We start from the raw sequence: 15,279 nt of genomic DNA, 5'->3' as shown, positions 1-15,279 counted from the left end.
GGCCTGCCCTTGCCTAAAAAATAAAGTTTATTCTGAGGGCAACAAGGGGCTGATGTCTGCCTGGGATGGGGGAGGGAGTTGGTGGTGAAAGTGAAGGGGAGGGGGCCAGAGGAAGGAATTTTAGACTCAAGACATAAAGACCTCAGGGAGCTGGTCCTAGGACCCCTCTCAATACTTCAGACATTGCCAAGGCCCAGGGGTACAAAAGTATTGTTTAATAGCCTTTGCCTGGTGGCCCTCGTGAGCTTGAGGCACGTCTGTGATTGGTTCTCCCCACTGGGGCTAGAGGCCTGGCGCCTACCCTGCCCCCCACCCACCTGGACTCCTCCAGTTGCTGCTGGGTCCTGGGGCAGGTATGTCAGAAGCCTCTTGTGTTTCCTCCATTCATCCATCCTTGGATCTGGCCTCCTGCCTTGGATGTCCTCATTCGGCCTCCTGGGGGCCAGGGGTAACCGGCGTGGATCTTGTTCGCTGTGCCAAGATGGCTCTCCAGATGCGGCATGTCATCCCTCCCCTGGGGGTACCAGGCTCAGTGAGGCTCAGCCAGAAGAAGGCCCTGAGCACTCTCTGGTGCCCACTGTCTGCCTGATGCCCCCTCTGTCCCCAGAGGACACTGGTGTCCCTGTAGTTTTCAGGGAGGAACCCAGGCAGGCTTGTAACAGCAGAGTAGGGTGGTGTCAGGATCAGGCCAGCATGAGGCCATGTGTGTGGGTTATCCTTCGAGGGCCAGGACATACCTGATACGAGTGTAGATGAGGTCATCTCTAGTGGCACAGGTCAGCAGGGCATGGAGGGTGAAGCTGTGGTTCAGTAGCTGGTTGTGGACAGAGACCCCCACACAGAAACAAGGAGAGGTAAAAATCAGAAAGCGACATCCAAAGACCCAAGAACTAGCTCTGGGTTATTGGGCTGGCCGAAAGTTCATTCAAGTAAGAAAAACCTGAATGAATTTTTGGCCAACCCAATACTACCAACATGCTAGGGCAGCCCTTTCTGCACCTCAGTTTTCTCACCTGTACGATGAGGGGAAAAGTAAAGTGAAAGTGTTAGGCGCTCAGTCATGTCTGACTCTTTGCAACCCCATGGACTATAGCCCGCCAGGCTGCTCTGTCCATGAAATTCTCCAGGCAAGAATACTGGAGTGGGTAGCCATTCCCTTCTCCAGGGGATCTTCCCAACTCAGGGATCGAACCTGGGTCTCCTGTGTTGCAGGCAGATTCTTTACTATCTGAGCCACCAGGGGCATACAAAGTGCTCATTCAGTATTGAGATTCTCTGCATCAGACGGAGAAAGGGAGAAGAGCTGAAAGATGGCCATAAGAGGAGTCTTTGGTTGGTGGGTGTCAGGGGCAACCAGCACATTTCCGCTCACCGTCTGGATGGTGCCTGAATCCACATTCAGGTCCTGTAGCCACTGCACCAGGCCCTGGTCCACCGTGAGAGCCACTGTGAGGGAGGTCATGTGTTGAACCCAAGGGTGCCTCAGCCAAGAAGCTGCTCCCACCCACCATTCATGTTCGCCAGCCTGGTCCTGCTCACCTGGGGGCTCTGAAGCCAGGGCACAGGTCCTGGCCTCCCCACTGACCCGCTGGAGGGCTAGTTGCACCAAGGCCTGGCATTCCCTTTCCTTCTCAGCCAGAACATCTCGAAGCCTGTCGGAAGGCAGAAGCCCACAGAATGGAGTGGGAGTAGGGGTGAAGCTTGTGCAGAGATTATGGGCAGGTCCTCGGAGCTGTACCTATCGGTCTCTGCTCGCAAGAGGCCCAGCTGCACCATCAGAGAAGGGGTGCCCTGCTCCGGTTCCCCCAGGAGAGGGCTCCGCTCGGCTGGGGTCTCCTGCTGCTTGGGTTCGGACTCCTCTGCGTTACTGGCCTCTTCCGACTTCGGTGGGACCGCCTCCTTCTCCGCCTCTGCCAATCCGAGGGGGGTTGAACTCAGGCAGGGCGAGAATGCCCATTTAGGACCCCAACATCGGCAAAAGACGCGGGACTCTGGGCACCGGCCAGGCAGCGTCAGCCTGGGAGGTATCCATTTGGCCACATCCCCCTCCTTGGCGCCGAGTCTAGGCTGGGCCTGGGCTGACCACGCCCCCACCTGACCTATTGGTGTTCGCCACGCCCCCAAGGATAACAAGGAGAGGTCCCCACGCGCAGGCGGGCAGATAGGCCCAGCCCTTCCGCCCACCTGGGGCCAGCACGGCCAGGGCTGCCCTCACAGCGCGGCTGAGCAGCGAGTCCAGCACGAACATCCAGTGTGGGCGGATCTGGCGCCTGCGGAGGACCTGCTTCACCTGGAGAGGGAGGGAGGGCGCGGCTGAGACGGCCGAGCCTCAAGTAGGAGTGGAGTTTAAGTTGGAAAGGCCTAGAAAGGCAAGTAGGGTGGGCGGGCTTGGGATCAAAGGAAGGTCAGAACAGCTAGGACTGGGCAGGCGTCCCAGAATACGCGGAATCTTGCGATATCAAGTCCTTGCACATGCCCAAGTATTGGGAGCGCCCTACCTCTTACTGCGTGCATGCGTGCTAAGTCGTTTCATTCCGTGTCTGACTCTTTGTGACCCCATGGACTGTAGCGTACCAGGCTCCTCTGTCCGTGGGATTCTCCAGGCAAGAATACTGGAGTGTGTTGCCATGCCCTCCTCCGGGGGATCTTTCCAACCCAGGGATCGAACACGAGTCTCATGCCTTCTGCATTGGCAGGCGGGTTCTTTACCACCAAACACCACCTGGGAAGTTGGGTAGCCCTTACTGTGAGAAGGCTCCCTCACCTCATCTGGGAAGGCAAAGAGCGGTCCTTGCAGAAGCTTGGGCTCAAGGCCCTGGGCCCGAAGCTGCCCTTGGAGTCCCCGCAGCTCCTGGGCCAGCTGCCGACGGTTAGGAGTGTGGATGTGCGCCCGGAGGCAGAGCAGTAGCTGTTCCACGTGACTCCTCTCCAGACGGGGACCCTGGGAAGGAAGAGAAGGGTCCTCAGCGAGTATACGGATGAGCCAGGAGAGATGCTGGTTGGGAGGATGTGCTGGGTGGGCGCTAGGCCGTCAGCAGGAAAAGCAAGCGTCCTGTCGGGGCTCGACCAGCAGGGGGCGCCGGGGCGAGCCGCCCACCTGTTCCTGCTCCAGGCGCAGGCTCTCCGCCAGGGCCGGCAGCTCCTGCTCCAGTACTGTGGCCAGCGTGGCCCGGCGCCTACTCTCTTGATGCAAGAGGCTCAGCCCCGAACTCTCCTCAGGGGACGCGGGCTCGTCAGCCCCAGGCTCCTCGGGCACCCTGGGTGCAGTGAAGAGTGGCCGATGGAGGATGAGTAGCAATACCATCCAAGCCACCTCCACCCCAGGGACTGAATCCTGGCTTTTACTTTTATCCCCCACCTCACAGGGATAAAAGAGGTGAACTCAGCATTGAGAGGGCACAATAAACTTAATGCCACCTTGCACGTGGTCCAAGTGTCTGGGTCCCCAAGAAGGGCTTTTGCTGGAGGGAGTCCCCCGGGGACAAAACCAGATGAAGCGAACCCACCCTGCGACCCTGGGTGCTCACCGGAGCTGGCTGGTGTCCCCATAACTGAGGCAGCGCTTAGGGGGACTGGGAGGGTGCTGAGAGGGTGCCTGAGGGCGCGGGAATGTCTGGGACTGGGACGTGGAGTCCGCTGAAGGAGCGGGGCTAGCAGATGGCGCCTCTGAGGGAGGGACAAGGCTGTTGGCTGGGGCCCCTGAGCCCTCTCCCTCCAAACCTCCACTGCCCTCACCGCACGGTGCTCACTCCCTCCACCCACTTAGTACCTGAGGATCTTAGAGCTTGTCTGGGGGAGCCCGGGCTGCGGCTCCTCTTCCCAGGCTGCAGGAAGGGGTCTGCCAGCAGCGCTTGAGCACTGGCTCGGAGGCGGGGGTCGGGCTCAAAAGTTCGGAGGAGGAAGGCTTGAGCCTCAGCTGACAGAGAACCGGGCATTGGCGGATGCACCTTGTACATGCCCACCTGGGAAGGGAGCAGGGACAGGGAACAAAGGACACATTTAGAGGTGTTCAGGACTCTGAACACCACCCCACTTCATAAGCCAGGCCCTGAGGATCTCACCTGAAACATGGCAGCCTGCGGGCTCCCTAGCTCGTGGAAGGGTGGGCGACCTGTGGCCATCTCGATGACTGTGCAGCCCAGGGACCAGATGTCTGCTGCCTTCCCATACCCTCGTGGGCCCTGGTCAATGATTTCTGGGGCCATATACTGTAGGGTCCCTGGGACAGAAGCAGTAGCAGTAATGCTCATCTAGGCTGTATCACCGGGGGTGTGGCAGGGGGCTTTATCCTTCTCCGGCCACCTGCTCTCAACCTGAACTCTATCATCCAAAACATCCCATCACCTACCCTGGTCATCAAACCTCTATCCCTATTCTCCTCACTCATCTCAGGCTCCATCACATCCATGGCCTCCATCACCCACAGGAGGTGCCATCATTTATCCCAGACTGCATCATCCGCTCTGAACTTTGGTCCGCATCCACACTTTTGGGCTCCATTTCAGGGACTGAAATCAGTTCAGTTATCAGCTCTCTAAGCTCCAGTTCTAGATTGTATCATTGCCCCCTGGCTCAGTGACCTGCCCCAGGTTCCATCTCCCATTAAGACTCTAACTCCGTGCCCAGGAGAAACATCATTCCCTGGAATGTCCCAAGAGTTCTCTGCCCCACATCAGCAAGCTTCATTCACCAGCCCACACCCTGTTCCCTGTGAAGGCCTCAGTGCAGGGTGTGCTGGCTGTTACCTGTGAAGGTCTCAGTGCAGGGTGTGATGCCTGCTAGTCGCTTGGAGGTGCCAAAGTCAGAAATCTTGAGCAACCCACTGAAGGTGTTGATCAGCACGTTGTCCCCCTGAACAGAGTGGACATTGTGCTCAGCAGACATTGGACTGGGCTCCTGATGCCAGAACTGGACTCTATCCCAGACCCCATCTCCCCAGACTCCCAGCTTGACCCTGCCTCTCTCAACCCCCTCCCCCTGCCATCCCATTTATGTCCCCCTGGAGGTTGGCTGCACTTTAGTGATTTATTTTTGGCTGTGCTGGTCTTTGCGGCTGCGTGCAGGTTTTCTCTAGTTGCGTCGAGTGGGGGCTACTCTCTAGTTACGGTGCATGGGCTTCTCACTGCGGCACCTTCTCTTGTTGCAGAGCATGGGCTCTAGGGCTCACGGACTCCGTAGTTGTGGCACAGGTTTAGTTGCCCCACAGCATGTGGGATCTTCCCGACCCAGGGGTGGAACCCATGTCCCCTGCGTTGGCAGGTGGATTCTTAACCACTAGAAGAATCAGGGAAATCCTGGAAGCTGGCTTCAGATCTGAACTTCCTTCCTTCCCTAGGGAAACTTCTTGATGAATTTCCCAAGCTTTTGCAAAGGGTCTGTCCACTTAAACTGCCAGCCTGTGTCTGGAGCCCTCTCTGCTCCTCCCTCTCACCCACCCCACCCCCCACCAAGGTGAGCCAGCTACAGGCTGACCTTGATATCTCGATGCACAATGTGGTTGTCGTGCAGATAGCTGAGTCCCTGCAGGATCTGGCGGGTGTAGAAACTGATGGTGCTCTCGTTGTCCTGCAGGGGTCCCCACACTGATCGCAGCAAGGAAGACAGGCTGCCTGGAAGGTGCAGTCCAGGGTCATAATTGGCGCCCATTTAGTCCAGCCCACGGCTGTCTGCTTGAAGGCCAGGCCATGGCCCAGCTTCCACCACCCAATCGCACTGCCTCAGCTAATTCTGGGCTGCGCCACCCACACAGGCTAGGGGTCATTTTCCCCGGAGGGTTCTCCACCCTTTGCTTGGCTCCATCCCCAGGCCCCACAACTCCAGTTCCATTTGCCTCCCACGCAGGGCAGATACCTCCAGGCACTTCCTCCATGAAAATCTTGAGGTAGCCGCCTTGGCTGACGGAGCCCAGATAGCGCACGATGTTCTTGTGGCGTAGGCGTTTGTGCAGAGCGATCTCTTCGTGCAGCGGCTGAGAGAACCTGGGGGCCGGTAGGGAGTGACTAACAGGCCTGCTTGGGGCAGGGGTGCTTACCCTACTCCAGTGCCAGCAGGACAGGCCTATAGATTTCCCCCCCTCACCCCACCAGACCCCCGCCTCCTCCTTCCTCAATTCATCACCCAGCCCACACGCCCCTCCGGACCCTATCCCCCACGCTGGGTCCCTGCGGTTCTGCGCACAGGCCTGGCTTGGCCCCGGGGGCTCGAACTCTCGCTTCTCTGAGCTCAGGCACTCAGTCCCGCCCATGTGGGCCTTAGCGTCGCCCCGGCCTACAGTCGGGCCCACAGGAGCCTCTCAACTTCCGGTCCCGCCCGTGTGACCCGCCCACTTGTTCCCTGGCGCCCTGGGCCCCGCCGCCCCCAAACCTGCTGTCCCGCTCAGGGATCTCCTTGATGGCGATGCGCACGCGAGTGTGCCGATCGCGACCAGCGTACACCACCCCGTACGTGCCCTTGCCCAGCACCAGCCGCTCACCCGACTCCGTGTACTCGTAATCAAACTGCGAGGGCGGGTGACATGAGGGGTTCAGCGGGGCCCTCGGCCCACCCCCCTCCTCAAGCTCCCAGCACCCGCCCCTCACCTCCAACACCTCCCCAACGCCCTCCGTCTCCTCTGCGGGCGCCCCGGAGTCCGGACTCTTCACCAAGGCCTGGATCATGCCGCAGAACCTGAGGGCGGAGATCAAGACTTACGGGAGAGGCAACCTGGGGCAGAAGCTGTTCCCCTCTCTGCCCAGAGCACCCAGAGAACATAGTCCCTTCCTCTCGCTCGATGCCCCGCGCCTCCTGGCTCTCGGAGCACCCCGACCCCGCGGGGCTGCTCGCACCACTGACAGTGCCCGGCGCTGGGGAAGCACAGCTGGAAGTCCTGAGCCGGAGGCGGCGCGTAGAGGAAGCAGCAGCGCTCGTCCCGCTTCGAGACGCTGGAAGAGATGAAGAACCCGGGTGAGCCGGCCTCCCAGCCGCGCCGCCTCCCCCCTTCACCTTCCAAAGGGCCCCCTCTTACCTGACGCCGCTGATGGAGGCCACCGGGAAGGTCCAGCTGGAGGGAACGTCCTGTGAGAAGAAAGGGGTCCCAGAGGGGTGCTGGGGACAGCGAGAGGGGTCTAGGGATGGGGGAACGGCCGGACAGAAGAGGTGCGCAGATGTCAGTGGGGGTGGCCTACCGGCGACTTCACCTGCTTCTCCGGCTCCAGCAGGCTCAGGGTCACCGCGCTCACCGGGTTTGTACCCTGAACCTCCAGCCTGGCGGGCAGCAGCACCTTATTCATCTCCAGGACCAGCACCTTCAGACGACAGGGGAGAGGGGTTGGTCAGAAGGGGCTGGCACCTCTCCCGGGTCCCATACCCCACCGGCCTCACCAAGCACTGGTCCCCTTGGGGACAAGCCGTCTTGAGTGGCTGGCAGGACTGTAGCAAGAAGTGGAGCCAGAAGTGGGCACCGTGGGGGGCTTCTCCAGGAAGCTCTAGTGTGGGTCTGAAGTGCTGATACAGCAGGAAGGTTTCCATCACGGACACCAGGTACCTGCAGACAATAGGCATGTCTTCAGCCCAGGCACCAACTGGTACTGCCAGGGGGACTAGACTGGCTTGGATGCAGCCAGAATCAGGCCACTGGGTGCCATGGGTACTGGTTTGGAAGGGGTTCAGACTAGATGCCAGGGGATATATGTGCAGAAGCTGATAGCCCAGGCCAGCCCAGGACCCCAGAGGGGGCCGCTTACCATATGGGGGCGTTGAGCTTGTACAGCTGCTCTGCGGCCAGTGCCACCTGAGTGAGGTCATTGGCGAGGATCTGAGCTCCCAGGTAGAAGCCAACATCCCAGTAATACTGCATCTTCTCCACGCAGCCTTTTCGGGCCAGCAGGCAGCCCAGCTTCATGCCTGGGAGAGAGGGGCCTGGGTTGTAATGAATGTGGTTGCGAATTTCGGCAAAGCCCAGGTGTAGGCCACCAAAGTCACATGGGCAGGAAGATAGAAATGGGTGAAAACTGAGGTGTGGCCAGATCTCAGGTGGGAGTAGAAGCTCAGGCACAGGTGAGGGTGTGGGAACAAGTGTACATGGAATTCAGTGTGTAAGGAGCACAGGTGTGAGCTTAGGAACAGTTGTGGCCTCAGGGGCTCATGAGGGTCCAGGTTAGGCATGAGGACCCAGGTGTGGGTTCAGGCAGAACAGGTCCCAAACAGGATGGGTCAGCCCCAGCTCTAGCCCAGTGTCCTCTCTCCCTGCCCTCTTCCCAGGCCCCTCAGGGCGCCTGTGGGTAAGGGATAGGGGTGCAGGATTGGGGCTCACCTATGAGCCGGAGCTCCTCGGAGTCCTCAAAGCGCTGCCCATCGGCAATGAGGAGCACAGCGGCATTGATGCCCGAGTGAAGGCTGGGCTCTATGTCAAAAGCCTTGCGATACCTGGGGTGAGGGTGGGGGTGATGCAGGGCTGGACTAATGCCCATAGTCCCATCCCTCAGCCCACTAGCTCAGCTCACTGTTCACCTGTTTCACAGGCATATCACCCTTACCAGTGATATGCCTGCTCCCGATGCCCAGCATCCTGGAAGCCAGAGCTGAAGAACATGTCCTTGTAGATACGGCCACACATGCAGTACAGATCAGGTGCCACAGGGCCCTCTACCTGTACCAGTGGCAGCAGCACGGCCAGTGCCTTCTCCCGGTCCCCAGGCCTGTTCCTCCTGGGGGAAGGGGAAGATAGGATGGGGACCACCCTCTGTCCACCAACCCCAAGACCCTGAACAGCAGGGACCTTTCCAAGGGCCTGACCATCATGAACCCAGAAGAGCAGTGTCTCTGGTCAGCGCTGACCTTCCGAGAGGTGGGAATCCCAGACGGAAGTGACCGCAGGGACTGCGGAGCCGTGGCCTTAGACGGCTGTGACCACTCCAAGGTCAGCACCACCACCCCACCCCACCCCACCCTGGACAGCAGAAACAGAATCATAGGGACGATTTGACACCAGCGTGATCCTGGTCGGCAAATTCCCTGAACAGCCGTGATTGCAGACCGCAGGGACTTTGCACGGCAGAGACCCATGTCCCCACGTGGCCATGACCTGAGCCTTGTTCTGCCGACCCACCGGTTGAGGGCAAAGGTGTAGTGGAAGCACACATTATGCTGCTCAGCCACGTCACAGGTGGGCAAGGCCTGCAGGGTCTCCACCAGGTCAATGATGGCTGAATAGTCCTGCCGGAGGGAACAGCACGCACTGGCCTCATGGCCTCCGGTGGGTCCCATCGGCCCATGAACCCTGAGGCAAACCTTGAGCAGGGGACTGGGGTGGGGGTCTCCTCCCACCCGACCCCCCACCGTTCCCACCCACCATCCTCTGCACACTTCCTCCAGGAAGTGCAGACACTGCACCGTTCGCAGAGACCCCAGTGGGTGCCCAGCCTTCCCTGGTTTTCTCCCAGGAAACCGAGGCTTGGAGATGTCAGATAATTCATTCAGAGCCTCTGGTGGGTCTGGAAACTGGCCTGGGGCTTGTTGGACGGGCCGGCCTGCCTCTCCGAGCCCCGCACACCTGCACATCCCGGTAGGAGAGCAGCAGGTTCATGATGATGTCGGGGCTCAGCAGCTCCACACTGTCCAGTCTCCGCTGCAGGCGAGCCAGCTCCTGCCGCAGCTGCGGCCCGCTGAACCGCTCCCGCGCCCTCCGGATGTCCTGCCGAATGGTCTCCCGGAAGTAGCCACTAACGCCCAGGGAAGGGGAGAGAGAGAGAATGGCAGGGTCTGCCCCTCAGCTCCAGGCCCCCCCTTGTCCTCGCCAGCTCCTCCTGGCACTCCCGCTCTGGGGGGGCCCATTACCAAGAGTCCGTGGGCGTGGCCTCCAGCAGGCGGGCCAGCCGGCCTACCAGGGGTGTGAGCAGGGCCTCTGTGCCCACCCCGGCCTGGAGCAGCCCATCAGCCAGGCCCCTCAGGAGGCCTGCATCGCCACACAGCACCCGACCGGTGGCTGTCACCACGTAGGGGATCAGCGTGTAGCTGCCAATGCAATCCTAGAGTGGGAGAGAGAAGCCAGGAATCAGAGGAGGTCAGAGGTCAGGACTAGATTAGAGAGGGGCAGTGGAGGGGTCAGAATAGCTGGGAAGGGGCCCACTTCATGAAGGGAGGCAATAGGGGGCCAAAGGTCACATGGATGTCATGGGGGCACTAGGGAGGTCAGAGGTGAATGAGGAGGCCTGGAAACATGGTGGAGAGCAGAGGTTATAATGGTGGAGGTCAAAGGGAAACCGTGGAGGAGGGATGGATTCGGCTCACCGAGTTCTTCTGGAAAATGTCCTCCTGCAAGAGACAGACATTCAGATACTGGTGCTCTGGGTAGGGCCACCCCCGCCCTGGGCTGGTCCCCACCTGCCCCCTGGCCACCTACCCGCAGGGCCTGCAGGTCAGGGAGGTCGGCCTGAGAGCAGAGGAGCACGTTGTTGGTCATGCTGAAGCTCTCCCTCACACCCAGGTGGTAGAACAGGGAGGGCTGTGCCAGGGAGCTGCTCACCTCAAGCACCACCATGTCTGTGGACACACAGGTAGAGGCCCTGAGCTCTGAGCCTGAACCCCAAGCCTGGCACCCAGAGCCTGGAGCCCCAAGCCATGAGTCCCGAGCCCCAAACCTCAAGTCCCAAACCCAGCTTGTGGGGAAGAAGCCTGGGGATCCATCCTGGCTGGGTCTGCCTTCCTATATAACTCCTCAGAGTCCAGTTTTGCTCTGGGCCTCAGTTTCCCCCTTTTAGGGTCCCTCTGGATCATACAGAAATTATGCCTATGGTATTATGACCAACCTAGATAGTATATTCAAAAGCAGAGACATTACTTTGCCGACTAAGGTCTGTCTAGTCAAGGCTATGGTTTTTCCTGTGGTCATGTATGGATGTGAGAGTTGGACTGTGAAGAAGGCTGAGCGCTGAGGAATTGATGCTTTTGAACTGTGGTGTTGGGGAAGACTCTTGAGAGTCCCTTGGACTGCAGGGAGATCCAACCAGTCCATTCTGAAGGAGATCAACCCTGGGATTTCTTTAGAAGGAATGATGCTAAAGCTGAAGCTCCAGTACTTTGGCCACCTCATGCGAAGAGTTGACTCACTGGAAAAGACTGATGCTGGGAGGGATTGGGGGCAGGAGAAGGGGACGACTGAGGTGAGATGGCTGGATGGCATCACAGACTCGATGGACGTGAGTCTGAGCGAACTCCGGGAGATGGTGATGGACAGGGAGGCCTGGCATGCTGCGATTCATGGGGTTGCAAAGAGTCGGACACGACTGAGCGACTGAACTGAACTGAACTGATTGCAAGGAGAGGGTTGGAGCTCCCCAGGCCCCACTGCTTGTATCCCACTGTTCAGCGCCTACAGGCACTGGGCACAGAGAAGGGGAAGCTGTGCACCAAACCTGGAGCCTGTTGTGGGCCATTTGAGAGGCAAGAGTTGTGCAAAGAGAGACGTGCCCTTCCCTGGGTCCTCAACACAGTCTCTTGAAAGGGGCTGGCACCAGCAGTGTGCTAGGTATATACACATGTATATACATACTTGCCTTGTGTGTGTACAACACTGTGCCTCTGTGAGTGTGTCGCTTGCTGTCTGTATCTCTGTGTGGGACAGTGTCTGCGACAGCCTTTGTGAAGCAAGATATACACGATTTGTGAGTCCATCTATGATTGTGTGTTTGTGACCTCAAGGTCGAGTCAGCCTTCATTTTTATCTCTTTATTTATTTTTGGCTGTGATGGGTCTTTGTTGCTGCTTGCAGGCTGACACGGGCTCAGTAGTTGTGGCGCACAGGCTTAGTTGCCCCGCCACAGGTGGTGGAATCTTCCCCGGACCAAGGACTGAACCCATGTCCCCTGTTTCCCAGGTGGCGGCAGTGTGGTAAAGAATCCACCTGCCAATGCAGGAGACGCCAGAGACGTGGGTTCCGTCCCTGGGTCAGGAAGATTCCTTGGGGTAGGAAATGGCAACCTGCTCCAGTATTCTTGCCTGGGAAATCCCGTGGACAGAGGAGCCTGGCGGGCTACAGTCCATGGAGTCCCAAAAAGTCGGACCGACTGAACGCCCCGCAGGTGGATTCTTAACCACTGGACCACCGGGGAAGTCCAGCCTTCATGGTTAGACTGCCGTTTTATGGACATCCTGCAAGTAGGGTTCCTGAACTCTTGGATAAACAAATTAGTATCGGGGCGGGGCATCCGGGCTGGCGAGAGGGCGGGGTGATCCCCCTCGGGAATAGCCGCTTTCTGGCCCCGCCCCCGGACGACCCTTCTCCGCCTCCAGTTTCCGCCCCAGCTCTGCAGATTCTCCCGGAGCTGCTTGTTCAGTCGGTCCGTTGTGTCCGGCTCTTTGCTACCCCGTGGACTGCAGAAAGTTCAGGCTCCGGTCCTATTCTATCTCCCGGAGTTTGCTCAAATTCATATCCACTGAGTCAGTGTTGCTATCTAGCCATCTCATCGTCTGCCTGCCTTCTCCTTTTGCCTTCAATCTTTCGCAGCATCAGAGTGTTTTCCAAATGAGTCGGGTCTTCGCATCAGGTGGCAGCTTCAGCATTAGCACCAGCGACCGGGGGGGGGGGGGGGGGTCGTCCCAAGAATATTCAAGGTTGATTTCTTTTAGGATTGATTTGTTTGATCTCCTTGCCGTCCAGGGGACGGTCTTTCCCAGCACCACAGTTTTCACTTTTCTCAGAACTATTGGGGCCTCATAAACCAAGCTCCTTCCTCTAGAATCCAGTGCCGTTGGTGCCCTTCGCTTCCCTTTGCAGCCGGATCTCCGGAAGTAGTATGCTAGGACCCCTGAACTCTAGCCCCGCGTGTTAGGGCCCCTTTCCCCAGTCCAAGTTCCACCTCCAGGATCCTCCGTCATGAACTCCGTGAAAGATCATCCTGAGGCTGAGTTCTCCGATCCCATTCCTGAGGTACCACACCCTGCCCTGCTCCCAGCCTCTCCCTAATTCTAGACCCACTCCCTAGGCACGGTGCCAACTCCAGAGTGCCTAAGCTCCCACTCTGAACCCCGAGCCAGACCTGGATCCGCGAAGTCCCTGCCCGAGTCTGGCCACGCTCCACATCCCCTAAACACCGCTTTTATCACGGGTCCCTCCTTGAGCCCCTCTGCTTTAGTTCACTTTATGCCCCCCACGACTCCGCACCTCGGGGGTCTCCCGGGAGTCGCTGAGCCCCGCCCCTCGGCCCCGCCCCCAGACTCTAAGCCCCACCCAGCGCCCCGCCCCCCGGGCGCGCTCACCCGCGTTGTAAAACGAATCGAGAGCTGCGGTGTCTCCCAGTGCCAGGGTTCCAAAGGGCAGGCTGCGCAACTGAGGTCGCGGCCGCGGTCCGGGGAGCTGTGCGCAGGCCTCACGCAGGCAGCGCAGAGGCAGCGGCTCCGCCTCGGCTCCCGTCTCGGGTTCTACCTCCGGCAGCGGCTCCCGGGTCAGCACGTAGACCACGCTGAGCGGCCGGCTTCGCGCACAGCCCCGACCGGGGGACGCAGCGAGCGGCCGGCCCCGGCTCAGCGCCTCGGCCAGCGGGTCCTGCCAGCAGCTGCCGGCGCGCTCCAGGGCTCCGGACCGCGGGCTCGGCCCCGCCATACGGGGGCGCTCGGGTGTCGGGCGCCCGGCTTTGGGCCCCCGGGGCTGGACGGGAGCCGGGAACAACAGATCCTGGGATCGAGAATTTCCTGCGGGATCTGGAGGTCAGGAGTCCGGCCAGAGATCCCGTTTGGGAATCTGGTGTGCAGGGCGAAAATCCGGCCTCTGACTTGCAAGGTCCTGAAGATCTGACTTCGGGGATTGGGTCCTGGGAATCTTGGGCATCCAGTGATCCGCGGTTCAGAGTCACGTGGAAGGTCCCAGGCATCGGGCCAGCAGTGCCCACCACCCAAGATCCGCCGCAGAACGCCGGCTGTCGCTCTCTCCTGCCCCCACATGTAGGCTGGGCCCAGCCCTTTCCCGGCCGACCGGGAAAGCTCCACCCTCGGCCTTGGGGCAGCACCGCTCCCTAGCGGCCCGGGACACGGCCTCTTCCCTCCCTCCTCTCCCGCCAGAACCTCTGAGACAGGCCACTTCCGGAACAGCCTGTGCCCCTGGGCAGCCAACCACTGTGGACTGCTCAGAGCAGGCAGTCGTGAGATGGGTGCCCAGGCCAGAGCTAAGACCCAAGTGCATTGCAGGCTCTGCCCTGCGGGGATCTGTTGGAAGAAAGGCTCTTCAGAGATGTCAGGGTGTGTAGAACAAACACGGCGGAGAGAGCCCGTCTTTCGGCGTCCTTGCTGGGCAGGCTGGGAGGGACTGGACTGGGGAAGCCTGCTCCCCAGCCTGTCAGGAGCATGGAACTTGGCATCAGAGCTGGGTCCTTTGCCTTTTTTGCCAGGGGGCTGCTTTCCCCGGAACTCAATCTGCTTTGGAGCCCTTCTGACCCCTGACCTCCAACCTGGACATGACCATGAAACATCTGAGAAGAATCTTCGTGCAAACGTTTCTCCATCTCCCTGGAGAACCCCAGGAACCCCAGCCCTTGGGTTACAATGGCTTCCCAGCTCCAATTCCCAAGAATCCCTAACCTTCTAGTGGGAATTAGTGAGGCCACAGCCTGGCATAAACTTCAGTGGACTCTGAAATCAGGAACCAGGAACTCTGAGGTTGAGTAACTTGTCCAAGATCACTCAGCTACATAACAAAGCAGGATGTAAGGCCAGGACTCCCTGTCAGACTCAGAGATCAGACTCTTAACTTATTGTTCTAACACTTTCTTGAATGTGACTCTGGCAAATTATCTAACTGCTTAATAAATGCCAGTTCAGGAACTGCTGTTTCACTGCCCTGTTGCCCCATGGGAGAAAAATGCCTTGTTTTGACTGAGTTCGAACTAACCCCTAATGGAACAGGCAGGAAGTAGCAAAGGATGAAAACGTGACAACAGAGCCTAGAAAACAGACAACTTTGAAGGGACAGGCAGGGGATAACAGGGTGAGATGGCGGTGCAATTTCCACCATGAAACCATCTACTTGTAGGACCCAAGGGACCCAAGAATGTTGTCAATGGATGCTTGAATCCTTCCAAGCCTGCCACTCCAAGTGCCTCTGGCCTCGACTTGCAAACCTCTAGGAACAGAAGCCTCACTATCTTTTGAGGTCAACTTGTCAATCTTCCTGACTGGAAGGAAGATCTTCCTTGAATGGGACTGAAACTTGTGTCCTTCCTCTGCCCTCTTGTGTTTTTCCCAATAATTGGAAGAGGTCTGCCAGTCGGGGAAGAGTTAAAATGATTTTATTTTTTAATAAAAAGTAAGAGG

At 58.9% G+C, this 15,279-nt stretch overlaps 1 protein-coding gene across 1 annotated transcript; it reads right to left on the bottom strand.

The window, feature by feature from the left end:
• Nucleotides 1-235: 235 nt before the first annotated feature.
• Nucleotides 236-13,576, bottom strand: MAP3K6 (mitogen-activated protein kinase kinase kinase 6). Its single transcript, XM_068967234.1, has 28 exons — nucleotides 13,234-13,576; nucleotides 10,379-10,518; nucleotides 9,814-10,004; nucleotides 9,530-9,698; nucleotides 9,086-9,192; nucleotides 8,514-8,684; nucleotides 8,291-8,403; nucleotides 7,722-7,881; nucleotides 7,360-7,522; nucleotides 7,176-7,283; nucleotides 7,004-7,053; nucleotides 6,825-6,920; nucleotides 6,579-6,666; nucleotides 6,364-6,497; nucleotides 5,851-5,978; nucleotides 5,473-5,609; nucleotides 4,746-4,851; nucleotides 4,062-4,219; nucleotides 3,770-3,962; nucleotides 3,528-3,666; nucleotides 3,098-3,257; nucleotides 2,765-2,962; nucleotides 2,185-2,290; nucleotides 1,739-1,910; nucleotides 1,540-1,652; nucleotides 1,373-1,446; nucleotides 738-814; nucleotides 236-514 (listed from the first exon to the last, which is right to left on the bottom strand). Exons 1-28 carry the CDS (start codon nucleotides 13,574-13,576, stop codon nucleotides 424-426), a joined length of 3,885 nt encoding a protein of 1,294 aa, XP_068823335.1. The 3' UTR covers nucleotides 236-423.
• Nucleotides 13,577-15,279: the final 1,703 nt, after the last annotated feature.

This window comes from Capricornis sumatraensis, chromosome 3 (genome assembly GCF_032405125.1).
Source record: "Capricornis sumatraensis isolate serow.1 chromosome 3, serow.2, whole genome shotgun sequence".
Taxonomy (NCBI): Eukaryota; Metazoa; Chordata; class Mammalia; order Artiodactyla; family Bovidae; genus Capricornis; species Capricornis sumatraensis.
This window is presented reverse-complemented; position numbering and strand designations above follow the sequence as displayed.